This window comes from Mastacembelus armatus, chromosome 18, assembly GCF_900324485.2.
Source record: "Mastacembelus armatus chromosome 18, fMasArm1.2, whole genome shotgun sequence".
NCBI lineage: Eukaryota > Metazoa > Chordata > Actinopteri > Synbranchiformes > Mastacembelidae > Mastacembelus > Mastacembelus armatus.
The window spans coordinates 19,644,716-19,668,699 of record NC_046650.1 but is presented as its reverse complement, the minus strand read 5'-3'; the positions used below and the strand labels follow the sequence as shown (position 1 = coordinate 19,668,699).

The 23,984-nt window shown below is 44.6% G+C and overlaps 1 protein-coding gene across 4 annotated transcripts; it reads right to left on the bottom strand.

Annotated features, from left to right (window-relative positions):
- Positions 1 to 863: 863 nt before the first annotated feature.
- Positions 864 to 23,947, bottom strand: LOC113136655 (retinal guanylyl cyclase 2-like). Of its 4 annotated transcripts, XM_026317642.2 has the most exons (26): positions 23,299 to 23,947; positions 23,052 to 23,172; positions 15,943 to 16,192; positions 15,433 to 15,663; positions 13,341 to 13,493; positions 13,011 to 13,153; positions 12,651 to 12,806; positions 11,578 to 11,727; positions 10,115 to 10,334; positions 9,802 to 9,877; positions 9,621 to 9,705; positions 8,986 to 9,102; positions 8,776 to 8,859; positions 8,483 to 8,659; positions 7,780 to 7,933; positions 6,674 to 6,817; positions 6,450 to 6,598; positions 6,153 to 6,316; positions 5,598 to 5,721; positions 5,462 to 5,530; positions 5,044 to 5,218; positions 3,739 to 3,837; positions 3,495 to 3,580; positions 3,247 to 3,332; positions 2,150 to 2,246; positions 864 to 1,442 (listed from the first exon to the last, which is right to left on the bottom strand). In XM_026317642.2, exons 3-25 carry the CDS (start codon positions 16,181 to 16,183, stop codon positions 2,159 to 2,161), a joined length of 3,171 nt encoding a protein of 1,056 aa, XP_026173427.1. In that variant the 5' UTR covers positions 16,184 to 16,192; positions 23,052 to 23,172; positions 23,299 to 23,947; the 3' UTR covers positions 864 to 1,442; positions 2,150 to 2,158. The 4 variants fall into 4 exon arrangements, 3 of the variants coding, with proteins under 3 accessions (XP_026173427.1, XP_026173422.1, XP_026173436.1); XM_026317637.2 differs by lacking the exon at positions 864 to 1,442 and having other exon boundaries at positions 1,468 to 2,246; XM_026317651.2 differs by lacking the exons at positions 864 to 1,442; positions 23,052 to 23,172 and having other exon boundaries at positions 1,468 to 2,246.
- Positions 23,948 to 23,984: the final 37 nt, after the last annotated feature.

Sequence of the window (23,984 nt, the reverse complement as noted above, 5' to 3'; positions counted from 1 at the left end):
AATACTGTAGACTATGTAGCTGATGGAGAAAATTTGGGGTTGATTCCATCTAGCGGTTACTCTGGTTGTATTCATATATGCAGGGATCAGAAAAAACAAATTGTTCAGTGCAGTGTGACAATGTGTAGTTTGCTAGCTGTTCATTTAATGGGTCACCCTAGCCATCATGGCAACCTGAGAGATTTGTCAGGAGCCGCCACCGAGGTGAACATATGTGGATCAACAGAGTGGAGACAACATTCCTGTGGCCTGAAAGATCTAACCCTGACTATCCACTGCCTGCACATTACATTTAGTCAACAGATCCATTGGTCACAAGAGTCTGGGGCAGAAGTGATCCAATACACAGAGTAAGAGCAGGTATTTGATTCCACATGAGAAAAAGTCCTTACATGACATGAATCCAGAAAAGATCCTGCATGGAGTGTGACAGACAGAAAACAGAGTAGAAATGCAACAGAGATGAAACAGACGTCAGTCAGTCAGTCAGTCAGTCAGTCAGTCCGTCAGTCCGTCAGTCCGTCCGTCAGTCCGTCCGTCAGTCCGTCCGTCCGTCCGTCCGTCCGTCCGTCCGTCCGTCAGTCAGTCAGTCTGTCAGTCTGTCAGTCTGTCTGTCTGTCTGTCTGTCTGTCTGTCTGTCTGTCTGTCTGTCAGTCAGTCAGTCAGTCAGTCAGTCAGTCAGTCAGTCTGTAACCCTAACTCTCATCAGACTGGGCGGACTCTGTTTCTGACAAACACCAGGAATCAAAAGTGATTCTTAACTATTTTAATGCTATTTTGTCTCAACCAGAAGCAGCAGATTGGTGATTTACCCTAAAGCACAGAAACAAACTGTGTATGGAAGATTTATTGATAACTGATAAATGATCAACATTAAAAATAGAGAAATAAATCACTTCTCTAATTCTGCTCTGATTTCATTACAACAAACAGTGGTGATAAACAATAAATGCTGTTCATGCCACCATGTATAACAGATTTAAACTTTACCTGTGATATATACTTTATTTACAGGACCAGTCACAAATGAAGACAAACACCTTCACTGAGTTTGATACAAAAAGCAGCAGACGGCAACGACCTCGATGTTTACAAAGCTGGAAATCTGGATGATTTCACTGATGATTTTTACATTTCATCCTTAAGTTCATTAGAAATCTGTGACTGACTGAAGATATTTCTGAAATGTGGTTTCTTCAGAACAAAACAACAAAACTGCTATTTCCACGGTTCACAGCAAACACAGTCAGGAAAATAGATAACCTCATTATTGATAATCAGAAACTGATCACTGCAGCTCCTGTGGTACAAAATATTCAAAGGTAAATAAACCAGTTGACATCAATAAAAAAAATGCCATTCAGACACTTATCATTCATTCAGGTATTCAATCTTCAACAGTCTCACAGGAAGTCCATCCGGAGTCTGTCTTATGCAGAGCTCTAAAAGAAAATCAGAGTACAAAAAATATTTTTGGATCATTTCAATTTATTGAAACCTGCAACATTTTCCATTAATATAACTGTTGTGGTTTGTGCTGACTTTGCACAAAGACTCACAATTTATAATAATGTTTATGTAGAGAATGAATGTTGGTAAACATGGCCCATAAAACCACATTCATGGGAGTAATGCTGTATTGAAATCAACCAGGATTAGATTTGAGCTCCATAAATCATTAGGTATTTAAACCACAGGATGTGGCTAGTTCTTATTAAATCAATTAGTGTATATAGATATTAATGCATCGTGCATCAGACTCACATGAGGCACAGAAATTGCCTAGATCTTATAAACATGATGAAGAAATGTTGCTAACCAATCAGAGGGTCCTCCAGGTAAAAACAGGAAATACAAATCACAGCACATGCAGACACTGAACTGTAGTTGTCTGTTCCGAACTCCATTGAGACGTGACAGCTTTTAAGAATCTTCTTCACATCACAAGATTTTACTGGATTGAAAATGATCCAGCCACTAATAAAATACGCTTTAGAGCACAATCCTCGAGGTAGTGCATGTGCACGTGTTAGTGCATGTGCACGTGTGTGTCTGTGTTAAAATAAGTGTATCTGTGTGACAATGTCTTTGCTGATAAACATATATACATGTGTATAATGTTGTAATGTGTGAATGACAGTCTCTTTACATCTTGGCATCATTTCTTCATCTTCTTCTGTCGGTCCAGAAACTTCTGTCGTCTCTCCACTGGAATCTCGTCCAGACTAATGCCATGATTGCTGGCCCTGGGAGACAGACAGGTGGACAGGTGGACAGGTGGACAGGCAGACACCAATAGACTAATTCCAAACAGGAAGGTTATTGAGACTTGGAAATATTACGTACTTGTCCAGTCTGAAAATAAATCACACAAACCAGAGCACCAACAAATTCATACCAGACTTAACCTGCTGCTGCAAGACCCTGTGCCTCCATCAGGTGACCTGGACGACCTCTGACCCTCACCAACACAGTAAGAATCAGAATAACTGTGGAAGCAAATAACTACAAAGGAAATCTAAAGACTGAGCCTCCAACTCTGATTGTGGGTGAAACCACAAACCTAGAAGAGAAGAATATCCCCAGAAGGTTTAGACCATGAGACAAGATGAAGAGAACCTTCAAGGGTTAGCAGTCTCACCTTCTTCACCCCCCTTTACTTCTCCACCTCTGGATTTCACATACATGATAAAAACATTCTCACTGCTGGGAACAAATTTACTCCTTCCCTAAATCCTGTTTTCCTTTCCCTCACTCTCCATCAGCCAAAAACCTCTACCTTTAAGTCCGTACCCAGCCTCAACACGTCGCTCTCTCTATGATCATCACCCCACCTTCTCCTCCGCAGCACCATCATCCTCAGCACAATTCAGTGTTCAGTGACACATGCAATAGTCCACAACACAGGATCTACTTCCTGCGTTTACTCTTGTTCCCGTGGAAACATACCCGACGTATACGTGGAGGGGACGTTCTCATGTGGTTTAAAGTGACACATTTTCATATGTTTTGATTTGTCTCTGTATGAAAAGAAACCAAGAACACACCAGAAATCTGTCACAGGATCCAGCATCAAAACTACATGAGCAACCGTTACAAGCTTGGACTGACCCAGAACTGAACAGACCTGGTATCCAACTTTTACCCAGCAGTCTTTGCACACACATCAGATTAATCACTGAAGATAAAGCCCCAATGTTTAGTGTCATTATAATGATAAAGCTAATGATTATTTTGTGTTCTTACCCTCCGGTTAGATCTGGAGGAACAGGAAGTGGTTTAGTGAAACCCTCTCGACCCATCAGCCAGTATGTGTCCTCTGAGCCCTTCACCTACAGAAACAAAAAACTACTTCTGTATTCTCATTTTAAAGTTCAAACCTTCACCAGCACCGTCACCCTGAGACGTGTCATCATCAAGTCACAGAACATGAACATATTTAAAGGTTTCAAACTCTTGTGCTGAGTCTGAAGAAAAACATCAGATCAGTGCACCTGGGCCTTCCTGGTATCTATGTGGTATCCCAGTTTGAGACTGGTCAGGACCTTCACTGTACTCAGACTGATGTGGATCCTGTAGGCTGAAAACAGGAAACATGGTTTACTGAACAGACTTATCAATCAAATATATAATAGAAATTTTGAGCTCTGATCAATTTTGTCTTTTGGTGCATAATCTATAATAAACAATGTAGATTTGCAATAAAATGAATAACTGTGTTTATCTTTCTCTACATACGCAGTCCTGAGGACTCCATGTGTGAGGCTGTGGTCACTGTGTCTCCAAACAGACAATACCTGGGCATCATGAGACCAACCACACCTGCTACTACTGGACCTGAAGAGACAGAAAGGCCCAGGTGAGTCCGGCTCTTTCAGGAGGAAGAACGTTTATTACTATTTTACCAACTACACTGATTATCTCAGCATTAAGATTCTGTCCAGACTCTTCAGTCTTTAGAAATCACCTGCATGAGAAACAACAATAATTACAGGTGATTAGTCTGAATGTGAGCACACTGACAGTCTGCCTGAAACTACTCAGGTCCAGTAACAACAATTTTTTCCTTTTCACTCTCTTTCTACTAGAGGGGGCTGTCCGAATCAGTCAATCAGCTATTGGGACCATTTATATATAAGACACTAGGACACACCACTTCTTCACAGGTTAGACTATATTAGTATAATTAGAAATGTGACTTCTATATGTCTTTTTGTTCAACAAGGCTGTTTTTGCTAAAAGCGATTTATATTCTGCTAAAACTTATAGTCTGGAAAATGTGGTACAACCCCCTCATCCACTATGAGCCTGAGCGGTTTCCCTTGTGCACTGAGATTTACCCAGTTTCCCGTAATCTATTGCTGATACTTGCACTGTAGATGAGGATGATATACTCGAGGTTTTTGCAGTTTCACATTGTTTGACCATTTGTAGATGCAGCTTTTCAGATTGGTGAACCTCTGCTCATTCTTACTTCTGAGAGTCTGACTCTTTTTATACCCAGTGTGTTACTGACCTGTTGCCAATTAACCTAATTAGTTGTAGGATGTTTTTCCAGCTCCTCCTTGTTAGTCACACTGACTTATCCAGCCTTTTGTTGCCTCTGTCCCAGCTTTTTTCAGCCATGTTGCTGCTGTCAACATCAAAATTACCTTATTTTTTTCTTAAAATGGGACATTTTCTCCAAACATTTGAAATGTTTTCTATGTTCTGTTGTGAATATGATATGGGTCTATGAGATTTGCAAATCATTGCGTTCTGTTTTTGGAACTGGGGTTATATAGCATAAGCAATTATATTGTATTGTGATTTGGCACTATACAAATAAAATTAAATTGAACTGAACTTGAATTGAATCCGTGATCAGTTTTTTGTTCTGTGGCTCTGTAGACAGATGCCTGATGTGATCCTCACACCTTCAAAGGTCTGACGTGGTTTTAGGGTTCAGGGTAGATCCAGATTTGAGTGAAGAATAGAAGCTGTGATACTGCTCATGTCAATGAGTCCTCACAGCTACACAAATTGTGCTTGTGTGTCGCAAACCTGAGTGCAGTCCGATGCGTATCTTGACTTTCATCTCGGGCATGTGTGTGATCTTGAAGGCTGCTATTGAGTGCAGGATGTCTAGAGACATGTTGGCCACTTCAGCTGCGTGTCGATTCCCATTTCTGTTGGGAACACCTGAAGCCACCATGTAGGCATCTCCAATGGTTTCTACCTGTGAAAACAAAACATTTCCCACCTGCCTGTCAGACATTTACATCATATTAATGAACATGTTTACTGAGATTCACTTAATCCAGATTATGAATACAAAACCTGCGACGTCAGTCCCTCAGTGATTCTTTCACCATTAATGTTAAAAAATATTTTATACATAAAACGTCACGAGTCAACCAAGCCAAAGGTCAAAGGTCAGACGAGTGTCTGTTAAGGTAAAGAAAAGCAAAGATTTTCTCACCTTGTAGACGTCATGAGTAGCAATGATGGCATCAAACATGGTGTAGAGGTCATTCAGCAGGTCAACCACCTGCACACACAGTTTAGTTAAACAGTGGCAGATATTTAATCCCACTAGGTGCTGGAGCAGTTCGTACCTCAATGGGTTCACTGAGAGCTGAGATGGTTGTAAATCCAACGATGTCACTGAAGTAAAGAGTCGCGTCTGAATAATGTTCTGGTCGAACCGGCTTCCCTTTCTTCAGCGCCTGAGCCACAGACCTGAGGAGCAAATACAGATTTATTAAGATTTAGAGAGTAACAACCTCCTGCAACTACGTCAGATTCAGTCTCTTTGGGCTGTGTTGACTTGATATTTTTGGTGATATTCACAAGCAGCATTTGTCTTTATTATCACTTTGCACCGATGGACCAACAACCGTCACTGGATCACTGTGATACCAAATTACTGGTTCTGCAGCCTGTTTCCTCTGAGTGGCTTTATGGAGGTTTAGTATGTAGGGACAACAGAGATACCGAGACCCTCAGGAAGTGGAAGTTACACTGAATCATAAAAACGTGTGTTTCACATCTGTGATCATATTTTACTAAGTCAGGACCAGTTTTTGCACTAATTCTCCTCAAAGCCACCAGGTGTCTAAGCTGTGCCAAACCAGTACTTCATCTTTTTCTTTTTTTAAAATCGTTCTTACTTTGGCAGGAGTTGTCCCACCAGCTTCTCTGTCTTGTTTCTCTCGATTTCCAGTTCATCTGTTCGTTCTCTGATCAGATCCTCTAAGTTGGAGCTGTACTGCTCCAGCATCCGCAACATGGAGTCGATGATGTTCGCCCTCTTCCCTCTGTTAATGCCCCGAAACTGCAAACAGCACAGATATTCTCAGAAGAACAAAACATCCAGAAGATACGTAGCTGAAGTGAAACTAACCAATGACATTTGATCTGTATTTTGATTCTGTATTTATGAACCACCAGGGGGCAGCAAGTCTCACCTGTTTGAAAATGTCATCAAAAGTCGGCCTCTTACTCGGGTCTTCGTTCCAACATTCGTTCATCAAACTAAGGCAATCAGCAGGCGCTTCGTCCACTGAAACCATCGGTCTGCACAGAGGAGGAGGCTGCTTCAGACGCTCCAAGATCTCTGAAAGACAGGTGAGAAGTCATGTGATCAGATCACAGAAAGGTGCTCAGACAACAGAAATAAGTCCTGTCTCACCGTGGGCGGGCATGTCCATCATGGCGTACGGCAGCGTCCGTGAGATCACTTCCTGTATGATGATGGAGAAACTGAAAACGTCTCCAGCAAATGAACCTCCTCGGACCGGATTCCTCAGCAGCTCCGGAGCTGTCCATAGGAGCTCTGGCAGACAGGTAGAGAACCAGGCAGATGAGTAAATAACCAGGTAGACGGGTAGAGAACTAGGCAGACAGGTAGAGAACCAAGCAGACAGGTAGAGAACCAGGTAGATGGATAGAGAACTAGGCAGACAGGTAGAGAACCAGGCAGATGAGTAAATAACCAGGTAGACAGGTAGAGAACTAGGCAGACAGGTAGAGAACCAAGCAGACAGGTAGAGAACCAGGTAAATGGATAGAGAACTAGGCAGACAGGTAGAGAACCAAGCAGACAGGTAGAGAACTAGGCAGACAGGTAGAGAACCAAGCAGACAGGTAGAGAACTAGGCAGACAGGTAGAGAACCAAGCAGACAGGTAGAGAACTAGGCAGACAGGTAAAGAACCAAGCAGACAGGTAGAGAACTAGGCAGACAGGTAAAGAACCAGGCAGACAGGTAGAGAACTAGGCAGACAGGTAAAGAACCAAGCAGACAGGTAGAGAACTAGGCAGACAGGTAGAGAACCAGGCAGACAGGTAGAGAACTAGGCAGACAGGTAGAGAACCAAGCAGACAGGTAGAGAACCAGACAGACAGGTAGAGAACCAGGCAGACAGGTAGAGAACCAGACAGACAGGTAGAGAACCAGACAGACAGGTAGAGAACCAGACAGACAGGTAGAGAACCAGACAGACAGGTAGAGAACCGTACTTGGGGACACACACTGACATTCTTCATTGATTCACACCTCCTTTGACATCATACAAGTCATTGCAGTTTTTTGTCAGTTTTCCTGCAGCCTCATGCTCCTGGACCAGACGCCCCCCCTCCTAAATGAACTGACCCTGATTCAGTGACGAGGTAAAGCTCACATGGACACACACTCGTGCACCTGAAGTCACCACAAGCTGGCCCCTTGACCCTCCCACTACTCACACACAGAGACTCAAACCTCAGAAGAACAATCTGAACATATTTATATTTTTACCTTGAGGATCTTCAGGCAGGCTAAGATTCTGAGAGTGAAGGATCATGGGAAGGCCATAGTCGGTGACTTTCAGAACAAAACGTCCATCGACTAAACAGTTTGTAGACTTCAGACGACCGTGACTTAAACCTCGTAGATGAAGATACTTCATTCCCTAAAACACATCCAGCTGTTTATTATAATGACATGAAGAGTGTAAACATGTAATTACTAAATTAACAGTTTGAACTTCTAACCTGAGCTAGAGAATGGAAACTGAAAAATTAACGCACAGATGAGAAAAAAAACAAATGAGATATGAGCTGAGGGTGGGATGATAGAAATATGAGTCAATGCGTGTATCATTAACGTAAGCCGATAAGCTCGTTAAGAGTCCTGCTGACTGAAGCTCAGTCACCTTCAGACTTTAGCTTTAAAGTGGGGCAGGAAGCTGCTGTGTGACACAGTGATGGTGGGTCACGGAGGATTAAAGGATCAGCAGGGAAACCAGAGTCAGACCAGGCAACGGCTCGACACTCAGAAACATGACCCGTGAATATTAACCCTCAACATGGTCAGCAATGTCTTAAACACTTGCAGGTTTCATCAGGACAGTTTTATTTCCCAGATATCTTTTTCTCAGGATTAACGTTTATTAGTAGTAGTAGTAGTAATAATGATACTAGTAGCAGCAAGATGATCAGTGTCAGTATTATGGCAGTACCTTGATCAGGTCCATGAGCAGGGAGGATTTGAACATCCAGTCCAGCCTCACATCGCTGTCAGCCAACAGGTCAGCCAGACTTCCTCGAGGACTGTGTTCAACCACAAGAGCAAAGATCCCTGAGTCCAGGAACAGACCCAGATACAGGTTTAGGTTCTCATGTCGCATCTCCCTCAACTAGACAACACATGGAAAACAGACATGACAAACACATTTGGACTGTTGAAATACTGTCACAGTATAAATAATTATTGTGCACAAGGTGTTGACTGTGTCACCACTGCACTTCATACAAGGCTGAACAGACTCCGAGTGTTCTGATTGGCCGAGGTTACTGTCCTTCCAACAGAAATCTTCTTCAACCAAACCCAGTCACCCTGGAAACAACACAACCAATCAGAGCAAGAGAGGAAGTGTATCGAGGACACGGGTAGTGACGGGAAACAATACAGAAACAGGCGGACACAGGTACAGGTGAGCTACAAGCAGAAGCGCAGGTGTACCTCCAGTATTCCTATGTTTGAGCTCTCAGGTGTTGTCAGGATGTAACTTCGAGCGATCGAGCGAAACGGAGTTTTAATTTCCAGAAGACTTCTGATGATCGACTCGTCGTTCAGCTTCTATAGAAACAAAATGAACAACTGAAACATCGTTCAGCCAAACGTCCAGACAACCCAAAGCCACTTGTAATGGAAAAAGGATTTTGGCTTGTACTGGATTCACTTGTATCCACAGGTTTATCTACAGGTTGATTTCCTGAGAAGACAGAGGCTGTTTTGTGCTTTATGTTCTTCATCACTTTATGTCCTGCATAACTTCGCCTTATCAAGTATGTGCGTAGAAAGACACTGTGTACTCAGGGGCGTTGTATTCTCAGGGTTGTATGACGACACACCTGTCTGTGAGATAAGCTCCTCAGAGATGTGAGTAATTATTTGCATTTGTGTATAAGTCCAGCAGGAGCCGAGCTGCTGGGAGTCGATGTGTACTGTGCTGCTCCTTTCCATGCAAGGACATAAAACTTAAAAGACAATTTAGTCTCTTTACTGCTCACCTCAGTGTCCTGTCACAACAGGCTGTAGATAAACACTGAACAACTGAACGACAACTCATAACTACTTCATTCAGAGTTTCTGACCTTCCTGCTGACTTGAGTGTCGATGAACACGATGTCATTCAGAGTCAGGATCAGCTTCGTTCTCTTCGCTTCATTCTTGTATTTCCTGTGCACACATTATTATTACGATTGTTGTTGTTTATCCTAATCAGGTTTACACTTCATCAGTAAATAATTGAGAGGAAGTATGACATGTGTTCACCTGACCCAGAAGAAAAATGCTCCTATCACAGCACAGAGCAACAGGAACAAGAAGAACATCGTCATCATTTCAACACCTAATAGATAAACAGGAAATAAAATAACTGAGACAAAAATAAAACTGTCTTCAGGTCTGTATCGCTGTATCTGCTCAAAGATGATCAAGATGAACAGCAGGGGGCACTCATCACTGCTTCAGTCATCATGGAGATCCTGAACTTTCCTCAAGGTCCTCCATGTGGATCAATAAGCACCAATCGACTAGACTGAACCAACAGAAGCTTAATTTCTGCCCCTAACTGCAGAGAACTCACCACCACTACAGGCCTTCTCTGGACTGAACCAACAGAAACTGGCTCTGGGGGGGTGTCCTCCAGGGAAGATAAAGGAACGGCTCAGCGGACTCAGACCCCCGATCATCCCATCAGTGTGGGTTGGAGCAAGAGTGTGTGTTGGCACAAGTCGGTCACCATCGCTGTCCAACACCACGTACCTTGCCTGCAGGCCACGCCCATCTTTACCTCCATATAACACCTGTGGGAAAAAAAGGAAACAAGTGAAGCAAACTGCACCTTCACCTATGAGTGAGAAATTAGACACAACCACATTTAACTATTTGTTACATCTTAAATACACAACATCTTAAAAACAATATCCTTCCTAGTCATGATTCAAGCTGCACTGGCGATGGGTCGAACCAAACACTTTTTAAAATGTGTTTTACATCTAAATGTGAGTCAGGGTGACTGGACCTCTTGTTTTTTAATCCAAGTGGCACCTTCAGTCTGAGAGAAGATCTCAGTTCATTCTCCAGGTTGGTTTAACTTCACACCTGCCTGAGCAGACTTGTTAGGGAGTGGATGAAAGGGCAGCCTGGTTACTATGGAAACAAACAACATACACTACATTGCTCAACTTTGGTTTTGGTGTCTGGTCTTTAGGATGAACTAGAATCTGTCTCAGTGTGTTAATGAGTCTGAAGTGAACCAGCATCTGGTGCTTCCCAAAGATCCTTTTGTTTGTTTGGTTTTTTTAAAAGCTTCTGTTGAACCACACTTCAAAATCAACCTCTGATTTTCATTAGCTAATGTTCAGTAGATCTTTATTTATTATTACTTTTGTCCATTTCAAGTTATTTCAGTAACCAGTGTGGGTTTTTTATTTTTCTTTAAATGGAAGGGCACCACCAATGTTGTCCACATGTGTAATTACAGCGTCAGAGAGAGGGGCATGAATTTAGCAATGCACATCAGGGGAAGTGGGAGGAAGGTGCAAATTCATTGACTCAATAAAAGCATGAAAGGTTCTAGTGGGAACACCCAGTCTGGGCTCCTTGGATACTTCAAATAACAAAATGAAGGTAAATGAGAAAATTAGCACATTAAACTGTGGAGGAAACAAAGCTGATGGCCAAAGGTTGAATCTATTACAGATATAACTTCTGGTAAATCAGAGGGAAACTTTTCTACCAAATGCGAAGCATGTTCACATTAACCAGGCACAGGTGTATCAAGTCACATGTTTGTTCAATGACAATCTCCCTATAAATGTCCCCTCGGTTCTCTGCCACTGCAGACTTTAAGACAGATCAAACTTCTGGTCAGTTCTTCACTGGAGAAAGTACACATTAAGTCACACATTAAACAAAAACAATAATTTAATGACTTGTACAGTTGAGACAATCTCACCTAAAGAACAAAAAACCTTTAACGTTTCTGTTATTTCTGACGTTGCTGCTTCTTCAGAAACAAACGTTGAATATTTGAATGTTTCTGACCTGATTGAAGCCCGGGAAATCAAAGCCTCCATCCGATTGGACGAGATGCTCCCCCCTCACCCAGTGCCCGCCCCCTGCCTGGCGACGCTCCTCCACCGCCTTAGCAACAAAGTACACCATGTTAAAGATGGTCCCAAAGAGAGGAGACACCTGCAGACGAAATTCAGGATAAAACTTGATCAATCATTTTTAAATCAATTCTCCTCCATCACTGTGGAGTCAGAGGTACTGTAATACTTCTGTAATACTCTATTATGTACTGTAATACTTCTGTAATACTCTATTATGTACTGTAATACTTATGTAATACTCTATTATGTACTGTAATACTTCTGTAATACTCTATTATGTACTGTAATACTTATGTAATACTCTATTATGTACTGTAATACTCCATTATGTACTGTAATACTTCTGTAATACTCTATTATGTACTGTAATACCTCTGTAATTCTCTATTATGTACTGTAATACTTCTGTAATTCTCTATTATGTACTGTAATACCTCAGTAATACTCTATTATGTACTGTAATACTTCTGTAATTCTCTATTATGTACTGTAATACTTCTGTAATACTCTATTATGTACTGTAATACTTCTGTAATACTCTATTATGTACTGTAATACTTTGTAATACTCTATTATGTACTGTAATACTCTATTATGTACTGTAATACCTCTGTAATACTCTATTATGTACTGTAATACTTCTGTAATTCTCTATTATGTACTGTAATACTCCAACAGATACCATAATACTCTATGATGTACTGTAATACTCCAACATAGCTACTGTAATACTGCATACTACTCTGATACTCCAAAACATTTACTGTAATACTGCAAAACATGTACTGTAATACTCCAAAAGATTTACTGTAATACGGTGAAACATCTACTATAATACTCCAAACACATACTGCAATACACTAATGCGACCAAAGTAAACAAATAACTAGTCTAATTGTTTTTCTGTAAACATATTGTTGACTTGTGTATTTATAAGACGTGTGTGCAGTTTTTACACTGTGGGTATTATGTGTAATACTTGTGTAGTACTTGTGTATTTACCTCCGTAGCAATGACAGCAGACCGGATCTCTCGGGTCATCTGTGCGTGACGAAAGGCTTCGTAGAAACTCTGGTCCGATGCCATGGTAACAGTCAGGACGGCACTGTAGGCATGACGAAGCTGCGTGCTATTGGACAGTTGAGGGAATACAGTGTCCTGATTGGACAGAGAATAGAACCAGGAAACCAATCATCTTCAGTCAAGCCTTTACAGTTTGAAGCTAAAGTTTTGTCACACATTAAATCACAGTCCCACATGGTTCCATTGTTTATTTGTTTGTTTCAGTTTGTTCTGTTTAAACAGCAGCGTCTCCACAGGAAACTGATTTTAATGTGAATTCAACAGAAGTCAGTCAGTTACCTGGTACGGCATGGAGTACAGCAGCGCATCATACGGTATAAACACGTAACCGTCAGAAACCAGCCCCATGTCCAGAGCAGCCAATAGGAGCTCTCTTTGATGCTCTCCACCAATCAGGACGGAGCTCATGCACATGATCACCACTGAGACAGAAACAGTAAAAAGTTTCTAATGTTTTACATGTGAATCTACCAAAAAGCAGCAGCTTCACTGTCTGAAAACATTTTATCTTGTTGTTTTTGTTGAGTCATTTTTTCGAACAGTGACTGACTCACTTTATTTACAAAGACAAACTTTTATTCTCTTTAACTTTCAGAGCTCAAGTCTGACCTTTGACCTTGTCGGCCTGTCTGATTGCTCTCAGCGTCTTTCGAGGTCCGCCATTGTTCGTTTCCATAGTAACTACCGGTCCAATCGGCAGGCCCATAGCCCGGAGCGCAAAGGCCACTTCCTCTCCGGTGCTCTTCCACAGGTCAGTCGGGGCTGATGACAAAAAGGAAAATGATTAAAAAATACACATTATTATCTGAGATGATCACTCAGGTGTCCGGTCAAATGATCAATAACCAGGTGATTAGCAGGTGTTTATAAAAACAGGTCAATAGAAGAAATTTAACCTTGTTGAAGGTGTTGGTTTGAATCTCGCGTGGCCTCGTTTTACTGAGAGTCAGCTTCAACCTGACACGTCCGACTCTGAGTCACGTTGTTGATTAAAGAAACTCAAACTCTGGAAAATGCAAAGGAGGTCGCACGTCAACGACCAGTTCAGGTCAACACACACGATGTGGGACCACAATCTGAAACTGAGACCAGACCTTCGTATATTAGCTGCTATAGCCCTAGACTGCTAGGGGCCTCCCATCATGCACCTCTTATGCCTATGAATATTACATCCACTGATGCTGAGGGATCTTCCAGTGTTCTCACTCAGACAAGGCCCCAAACCCTGATTCAAGCAGTGTGTCTGAATGTTCCTCCACGCAATCAGTCGCTGTCAGAGACTGATTTTTCAAGGTTCTGTTGACACTCGGCCTGTTTGTTTTTAAAACACCTCATATTAAACCTCCCTCCAACTAAACAATGCCCCTGGGAATTTAATGAATATGTCAGGAAAACACTCAGGACTAGGACCCAAATGCAGACAGAACCCAAAGCTAGGAGCAAGTGGGAGCACACTCGCTGACACAGAACCCCGACCTGGTTTAATGTCCAAACTGTTTTCTTCTGGCAGGAGCCCAGGAAAACAAAGACCCACATAAACATGCAACAAAACCCCAGGCAACCCCACATGACTAGAAACGACAAAACAAACCTGCAAACTGAAAACGCAACGACTGGTCCGTTTATACACCAATGGAAATATGCATGATGATTTCTAACAAGCCTAAAACTGGAACCAGAACCTCGTGCCAGATTTATCATCCTCTTTCAATAAGGTCCTGGGGATCTTTACTTTCCACTCTACTGTAAATGTTGTGTCTCCACATAGTCCCTGCAGAGACGCCTGGACTGTCCCATATTCTGTCTGAATGTGTTTTAACAACCACGTGTTTGGAAAATGTTCTGTGAATATTTAGTGTTGGAGAATAAACGAGACCAGAGCTGATGACTTTTGGAAGATGTGGTTACTGGATGTTTCTATGTCAAGACAGTCTGGTTCCACTGACCGACTGACTTTTGTTAAAAATCCTTGTTGTTTTTACACTCACAAGTTGTATGAACAAAGAAAATATAAAAGACAAAGACAAAGACAATGTGTCAGTGGATGAACAAACAAACAAACAAACAAACAAACAAACAAACAAACAAAGCCTAATTTTGTCTTATTTGATTTATAAATTATTTATACTTCAAAACGTCCCCCAGTCCCATTTTTAATCTATATTCACTGATGTCCATCCATCCATCCATTTTCTATACCCGCTTTTCCTGGCTCAGGGTCACGGGGATCTGCTGGAGCCTATCCCAGCTCTCTCTCGGGTGGAAGGCAGGGGTCCACCCTGGACAGGTTGATGTCCATCCATTGTTGCATATTTGGTGCCTCAGACTTAAGCCAGTTCTTGGTCATTGCCTTTTTCATGTAATGATCCTTTCATATATCCGAGATACACTTGATATAGAAAGAGGTAACCCAAAACAACAGAGTTTAATGTATTTGATCAAAGAAAGTCTTTTCATGCTGCTCCAGAAATATGGGAGTGGTTAGGTTCTGTGTGGTTACATAATCTCCAACATCAAGTCTGTTGACTTTTGTCTGTTTGCTTTTAATCTTTCGAATGGAAAGTACTGAATCTGCTGTTTCCAAATGATTTCTCCTCTGAACTCTGAAGAGTTTGGGAAATGTAGTTTTCATGGATGCACGTCAGCACAAAAACTAACTTAAACCAGACCACGCCCCCTTACAGTGACATCACTGCCTCACCTGAGATGACAGCAACGTGCGCCCAGCGGAAGAACCTGAGCACGGTGAACAGGACTCTGGTGGGAGGGGTGATGGGAGGCAGGTTTGGCCAATCAGCATCCAGACAGCCTGGAGAGGCAAGCCCCACCTCCCAGTGCTGAGTGAGTAAGGAAGCGGCATGACAGAGGGTGGGGTTAAAGGGTCCAATGTAGGTGTGGCCATAACCCTCCATCTCGCCGAGCTCTGTCAGAGCTAAAATAAAAACCAGAGAAGAAGACTTAAAAGAAAAAAATGAGAACATAAGATTTTAAGAGGCTTCAGTGAAATTAATGTGATTTCAAATTAAACCCAAATTTAATTGATTTGTCTCATTATTTTCTAATAATTCAGACTAAATAGTTTTCATATGATTGTTAAACTCTTGGTTTAATTGCTTCACTCATTAATAGTGTAACCATAATTAATGAGGACCACTCCTCATCCAGCGGTTTGATGTTGTGCCACTTTAAGAAAGCTTATTGGTTGACGAACCTTTGGAGGCGGAGCAGTCCTCGTCCAGCAGTTTCACGTCGTACCAGTATCCTCTGCTCAGCCCAGTGTCGCTCCGTAGCCGTGACAATGCCAGGTTGGCTGCCACCGTCGGCATCGCCCGGGAGAACATGGGGTCACATGACCATGGACCAATGAGAGCGAGCTTGAAGGTTGCTGTCCACACCTCCAGAATGCATAGCAACCACAGACATGTCCTTAGCAACCACCTGGGAAGCTGCATCCTGACGACCTGTGGAAACAAACAGCAGAAACAGTTTGACCTCAGTTTAGTACAAAACAAACAACTTGCAGGACATTTAGCAAAAGTTTGTGTTTATCTGTCGGTTCATACTATAAAGTTATTCTCTCCTTAACATTTTACTCTCAGACTGTTTGAAGGTTCAGACTTTTGAACCAGGTCAGGAGCTGAAGAAAATATGGCGCCAATGAGGCCACATTTTGTTGTCTGTAGTCCAGGTGTGAGGTAACCAACTTTAGCAGCTGGTTACTATAGCAACACACATCTGGAGCTGAAACATCTGTCGCTCAGAGTTAAAGTTCAAAACCAACAACAGAGCACACCAGTGACGTCACAGCCAGGTATGGCACACCACACCAGTGACGTCACAGCACACCTGTGACGTCATAGCCAGGTATGGCACACCACACCAGTGACGTCACAGCCAGGTATGGCACAGAGCACACCAGTGACGTCACAGCCAGGTATGGCACACAGCACACCTGTGACGTCACAGCCAGGTATGGCACACACCACACCAGTGACGTCACAGCCAGGTATGGCACACAGCACACCAGTGACGTCACAGCCAGGTATGGCACAGAGCACACCAGTGACGTCACAGCCAGGTATGGCACAGAGCACACCTGTGACGTCACAGCCAGGTATGGCGCACAGCACACCAGTGACGTCACAGCCAGGTATGGCGCACAGCACACCTGTGACGTCACAGCCAGGTATGGCACACAGCACACCAGTGACGTCACAGCCAGGTATGGCACACAGCACACCAGTGACGTCACAGCCAGGTATGGCACACAGCACACCAGTGACGTCACAGCCAGGTATGGCACACAGCACACCAGTGACGTCACAGCCAGGTATGGCACACAGCACACCTGTGACGTCACAGCCAGGTATGGCACACAGCACACCAGTGACGTCACAGCCAGGTATGGCACACAGCACACCTGTGACGTCACAGCCAGGTATGGCACACAGCACACCAGTGACGTCACAGCCAGGTATGGCACACAGCACACCTGTGACGTCACAGCCAGGTATGGCACACAGCACACCAGTGACGTCACAGCCAGGTATGGCGCACAGCACACCTGTGACGTCACAGCCAGGTATGGCGCACAGCACACCTGTGACGTCACAGCCAGGTATGGCGCACAGCACACCAGTGACGTCACAGCCAGGTATGGCGCACAGCACACCTGTGACGTCACAGCCAGGTATGGCGCACAGCACACCTGTGACGTCACAGCCAGGTATGGCGCACAGCACACCTGTGACGTCACAGCCAGGTATGGCACACAGCACACCAGTGACGTCACAGCCAGGTATGGCACACAGCACACCTGTGACGTCACAGCCAGGTATGGCACACAGCACACCAGTGACGTCACAGCCAGGTATGGCACACAGCACACCAGTGACGTCACAGCCAGGTATGGCACACACCACACCAGTGACGTCACAGCCAGGTATGGCACAGAGGACACCAGTGACGTCACAGCCAGGTATGGCACACAGCACACCTGTGACGTCACAGCCAGGTATGGCACACAGCACACCAGTGACGTCACAGCCAGGTATGGCGCACACCACACCAGTGACGTCACAGCCAGGTATGGCGCACAGCACACCAGTGACGTCACAGCCAGGTATGGCGCACAGCACACCAGTGACGTCACAGCCAGGAATGGCGCACAGCACACCTGTGACGTCACAGCCAGGTATGGCACACAGCACACCAGTGACGTCACAGCCAGGTATGGCACACAGCACACCAGTGACGTCACAGCCAGGTATGGCACAGAGGACACCTGTGACGTCACAGCCAGGTATGGCACACAGCACACCAGTGACGTCACAGCCAGGTATGGCACACAGCACACCTGTGACGTCACAGCCAGGTATGGCACAGAGCACACCTGTGACGTCACAGCCAGGTATGGCACAGAGCACACCTGTGACGTCACAGCCAGGTATGGCACACAGCACACCAGTGACGTCACAGCCAGGTATGGCGCACAGCACACCTGTGACGTCACAGCCAGGTATGGCGCACAGCACACCTGTGACGTCACAGCCAGGTATGGCACACAGCACACCTGTGACGTCACAGCCAGGTATGGCACAGAGCACACCTGTGACGTCACAGCCAGGTATGGCACACAGCACACCAGTGACGTCACAGCCAGGTATGGCACACAGCACACCTGTGACGTCACAGCCAGGTATGGCACACAGCACACCTGTGACGTCACAGCCAGGTATGGCACACAGCACACCTGTGACGTCACAGCCAGGTATGGCACACAGCACACCTGTGACGTCACAGCCAGGTATGGCACACAGCACACCTGTGACGTCACAGCCAGGTATGGCACAGAGCACACCTGTGACGTCACAGCCAGGTATGGCACACAGCACACCTGTGACGTCACAGCCAGGTATGGCACACAGCACACCAGTGACGTCACAGCCAGGTATGGCACACAGCACACCAGTGACGTCACAGCCAGGTATGGCACACAGCACACCAGTGACGTCACAGCCAGGTATGGCACACAGCACACCTGTGACGTCACAGCCAGGTATGGCACACAGCACACCTGTGACGTCACAGCCAGGTATGGCACAGAGCACACCTGTGAGCACCCTGGTTCTGCTGTGTTAAGACTTTTCTTTGCTGTCAGGTTTGCTAACATGACCTGCAGCTCAGAGACCGAGACAGAGAGACAAGAATGTAGATCAGCTATAAACAAATAATCAATAAACTATCAATCAACTCAGATGAGCTGAGGCTGAGAAAAGTCACTGACTCTGTTCATAAAGAAAAACTGCACATTAAATCCATCTATTCTAAATTAATAAATTAAAATACACTATTTTATAAAACTGATTATGGACTCTAGTCTATTTTATAATATTTATTAAAATTAAAGTTATTTTAGTCTTTCCAGAGAAAATCCTCTGGTCTTCAGTTACATCACCTAAAATCAAAAACTACAAGGTGACACTGACTAATGAGTTTTTCACACTGTGAAACGTTAGAACACATGAAACCATCTGAGCAGGTGATGGAGGAAACACAGAGGACGTTTGCTCAGACACCAACACACCTGGAACACACCAAATCATTAAAATCATTAAAAACAATCGTCTTACTGTTGATGATAATCAATGTAAATAAATATCTAGCAGCCAAAAACTTTACAGAAATATGAATATATTAATATTTTCATGATTAATTTGGGCCCTAAGGCCAGTCAGGCTTCTTAGCCCTAAATATTGTGGACTGGTCTTTTATCTTGTCAATAAAAACAGACTGGACTAAAAACATAAAACTGCTACGCTAAAATCACCAAAATCCCCCTGAGGTCCACAGAAACCCAGAATCAGGAGCAGGTTCTGGTGCCTTGGATTGATCCACAGTCAGAGACAGAAGCAAAAGCAACAACAACTGTAAAAATCCACCAGCTAAATCTGTTAAAAAGATAATTTTATATTAAATGGACATTAACATTAAGTGTAGTGATATAAATATTAAATATCAAACTGCACCTGTGCATTAATAGTTCGTTGTTTTACCAGGTGCCGTCTCACAGATTGACCCAGGCTGACTGCTGTGACCTTCGACCTCTAAAGCTTCACATGTTAATGTTGACTGACACCATTAGCTAATGCTGAAGAGCGCTAAGTTTAGCAACCATGCTAACACTCTTAACACAAGCTGAGGGAGCATCACTACTGAGTGCCAGCATTCACCTGAGCACCGCTCTCACCTGCTGACATCACACACCTGACTCATGATGTCATCCTGCATTTGACTTGACTTTCACATTAAATCTGAGTCTAAAGTCTGGTCCTGATTCTGATGTTATTTATGATCTGGAACAGAGTCCAGGTCCAGGTCCTGACACTTGAACAGCTGGTTTCTCTGAGCTGAACCACTTAAAGCAGGTGGAGTTTTTACTGCGAGATATAATGTTCTGGTTTAAAACTAATTCAACATTTTATTGATAATGTTAAAAATCAGCAGCCGATCAACAATCACTATGCACGGATCAATAACTGATCATTAACATGTCTCTTTACATATGAGTGTGAGCAAAGCTGTATAACTCAAAGTAATGAAGGTGAAGCACATCAAATGACCTTAATCAACACATGGAGTTTACAGTGATACAGGTGAGTCTGCAGTTCAAAAAACATCAGACGTGACTCACCTGTAAACCACTTTAACCATAGTGAGGTTAGGGTTAACAGAGAAGCATCATGGGAAACTGCTGAACAGGACAAATCTGCACATTAAATACAAAAAGCACATGTTGACCCCTCTAACCGAACTACACACACCTGGATCATTTCCAGGTTTAATCAGCAGGAAGTGACCTCATCAGACCAGACAGACACACAGGAGTCGTCTCATCATCCCTGAAGGTGTTTGGTCGTAACACAGATCCAGGTTTATTCTTTCTCAACAGATTTTTATCCACAGTTGTTTGTTAGACCCGACGTGACAGAGCTGATGCATGGCTTCCTTTCAAATCACCACCATCATTACCAACATCTACGTTCTGTCGTAGATTCACACACAACAAAACTCAAAATATCCACAATGATGCAACAGAGAAAGTGAAAGAACAGACTCCACAGTAAAGAACAGTCCTGTTCCACATCTGCACCTTATTCCTGCTATTCAGGGTGGGGGGGTGGAGCCAACCCCAGCATGCAGTGGGTGAGAGGAGGGTCCCCCCTGGAAAGATCAGCAGCCAATCACAGGGCTGACACACAGAGACGGACACAATTTAGAGTCACCAACCAAATCTGCATGTGTTTGGACTGTGGGAGGAGAAAACCCACACAGGCACAGGGACAACATGCAGACTCCACACAGAAAGGCCCCGGGTCCACCTGGGTTCAGACCCTAATCCTGACCTGCATGAGTTTGGACTGTGGGAGGAGAAAACCCACACAGGCACAGGGACAACATGCAGACTCCACACAGAAAGGCCCCGGGTCCACCTGGGTTCAGACCCTAATCCTGACCTGCATGAGTTTGGACTGTGGGAGGAGAAAACCCACACAGACACAGGGACAACATGCAGACTCCACACAGAAAGGCCCCGGGTCCACCTGGGTTCAGACCCTAATCCTGACCTGCATGAGTTTGGACTGTGGGAGGAGAAAACCCACACAGACACAGGGACAACATGCAGACTCCACACAGAAAGGCCCCGGGTCCACCTGGGTTCAGACCCTAATCCTGACCTGCATGAGTTTGGACTGTGGGAGGAGAAAACCCACACAGGCACAGGGACAACATGCAGACTCCACACAGAAAGGCCCCGGGTCCACCTGGGTTCAGACCCTAATCCTGACCTGCATGTGTTTGGACTGTGGGAGGAGAAAACCCACACAGACACAGGGACAACATGCAGACTCCACACAGAAAGGCCCCGGGTCCACCTGGGTTCAGACCCTAATCCTGACCTGCATGAGTTTGGACTGTGGGAGGAGAAAACCCACACAGACACAGGGACAACATGCAGACTCCACACAGAAAGGCCCCGGGTCCACCTGGGTTCAGACCCTAATCCTGACCTGCATGTGTTTGGACTGTGGGAGGAGAAAACCCACACAGACACAGGGACAACATGCAGACTCCACACAGAAAGGCCCCGGGTCCACCTGGGTTCAGACCCTAATCCTGACCTGCATGTGTTTGGACTGTGGGAGGAGAAAACCCACACAGACACAGGGACAACATGCAGACTCCACACAGAAAGGCCCCGGGTCCACCTGGGTTCAGACCCTAATCCTGACCTGCATGAGTTTGGACTGTGGGAGGAGAAAACCCACACAGACACAGGGACAACATGCAGACTCCACACAGAAAGGCCCCGGGTCCACCTGGGTTCAGACCCTAATCCTGACCTGCATGTGTTTGGACTGTGGGAGGAGAAAACCCACACAGGCACAGGGACAACATGCAGACTCCACACAGAAAGGCCCCGGGTCCACCTGGGTTCAGACCCTAATCCTGACCTGCATGTGTTTGGACTGTGGGAGGAGAAAACCCACACAGACACAGGGACAACATGCAGACTCCACACAGAAAGGCCCCGGGTCCACCTGGGTTCAGACCCTAATCCTGACCTGCATGTGTTTGGACTGTGGGAGGAGAAAACCCACACAGACACAGGGACAACATGCAGACTCCACACAGAAAGGCCCCGGGACCACCTGGGTTCAGACCCTAATCCTGACCTGCATGTGTTTGGACTGTGGGAGGAGAAAACCCACACAGACACAGGGACAACATGCAGACTCCACACAGAAAGGCCCCGGGTCCACCTGGGCTCAGACCCTAATCCTGACCTGCATGTGTTTGGACTGTGGGAGGAGCTCAAGGCTCAGGTGCACTAATCAGGCTGACGATCATCAATAACATTAGCTTCCTGTTACAGACACATCTGGATCCTACATGAACCTGTTGTAACACCCACCTGGGACACCTGGTCACTGCATGTCCTTGTTCACCTGCAGCCTGACTGCAGTGTGACCTCATAAAATTGATTGATCACTGAACAGAGGTGATGAATGGTAAAAGGCTTGCTCTGATGAGCACATCTCAAACTGATCAATCAGTCTGATCACAATGATTTTGTACTTTCAATGAGTTTCCTGTTTCACCTCTGTCTGATTTGGTGAAGTCAATAAAGTGATTCCACAGGTCAAAGCAGTAAAGCTGTCAGTCCGACTGCAGCTCTGATTAGTCTTTAATTAAAGTTATCAATGACTCCAATGGAAAAACACAGGTACAGACACAATGACACACTGTGGCATTTACCTGCGTCTCAGAGCTTCATCTGTGCAAAGAAAAACCTCCAGCTGAAACAAGAAAATCCTCAAACAAACGATGGACGAGCTGCAGAAAGAGCTGATGTCAGGCCGAACGAGGGAGAGAGAGACTGATAGAGACACAGGCACAGAGAGAAGCTGCAGATTAATCTCGTTTGTGGTTCAGGAGAAACTTTGGCCCCGGTTCAGACTCGGTGATGAGAGAATGACTTCCTGTGTGTGCGTGACCTTCTTACCTGTTGGATCTGAATTTGCTGAATTTCCTGGCTGATGACATCATCAACCTCCCTCTGATGTCACCAGTGGAGACAGTCTACCTGTGGACAGGTGCACTGGATCATGTTTAAATGTTACAGATAGAAGATGATCAATAATCCTTTTTCAGATTGATCCATCAGCAGGTTTCTGTCTTCACTTCCTGTAACAAATCAGGTGACCAGACAGGTGAGTTGCAGACAGGATCATTTCACGCCCACTAACATTTGATGCTGGACAAAAACCACAAACAGCAGAAATGAGGCGTGAAACTCGTCCTTTGATGGACCAGAGTCTGAAGCAGAAACTGGGCCTGACACATTTAGTTGGTGACACCACTGTAGTCCAGTTCTGACTGTGGCTTTGGTCTTTGTCAGGCTGGTTCTGAAGAACATGGTCTGGGTTTGCTGAATTACTTCTGTAGTAGATCGTGTATGTTTCATTTCAAAAACAACATTACCATGATCATTATGTTTAAATCAAATTAATCAAGTTCAGGTCACAGTAACCTGGTTTGTCCTGGTTTGGCTCAGCTCTGGTCCAGTCATGTCTGTTCAGTGTTGAACATTAACACTGATGTGTTTTATACTTTGTTCTGTGTCAGATCCACGTGCTCGATCGGGGCTGATCCCTTAATCCTGATCTGGATTAGGTCCATCCTCACAGA

Bases quoted from the DNA above. Each gene is read 5' to 3' on its own strand.
- LOC113136655 (XM_026317642.2), bottom strand. From the start codon at position 16,183: ATGCAGCTTCCCAGGTGGTTGCTAAGGACATGTCTGTGGTTGCTATGC. The intron at 10,335-11,577 runs GTCAGAAACATT...TTTTTCCCACAG, and splicing joins ATTTCCCGGGCTTCAATCAG to GTGTTATATGGAGGTAAAGA. The intron at 9,706-9,801 runs GTGAACACATGT...ATGTGTGCACAG, and splicing joins GCATTTTTCTTCTGGGTCAG to GAAATACAAGAATGAAGCGA.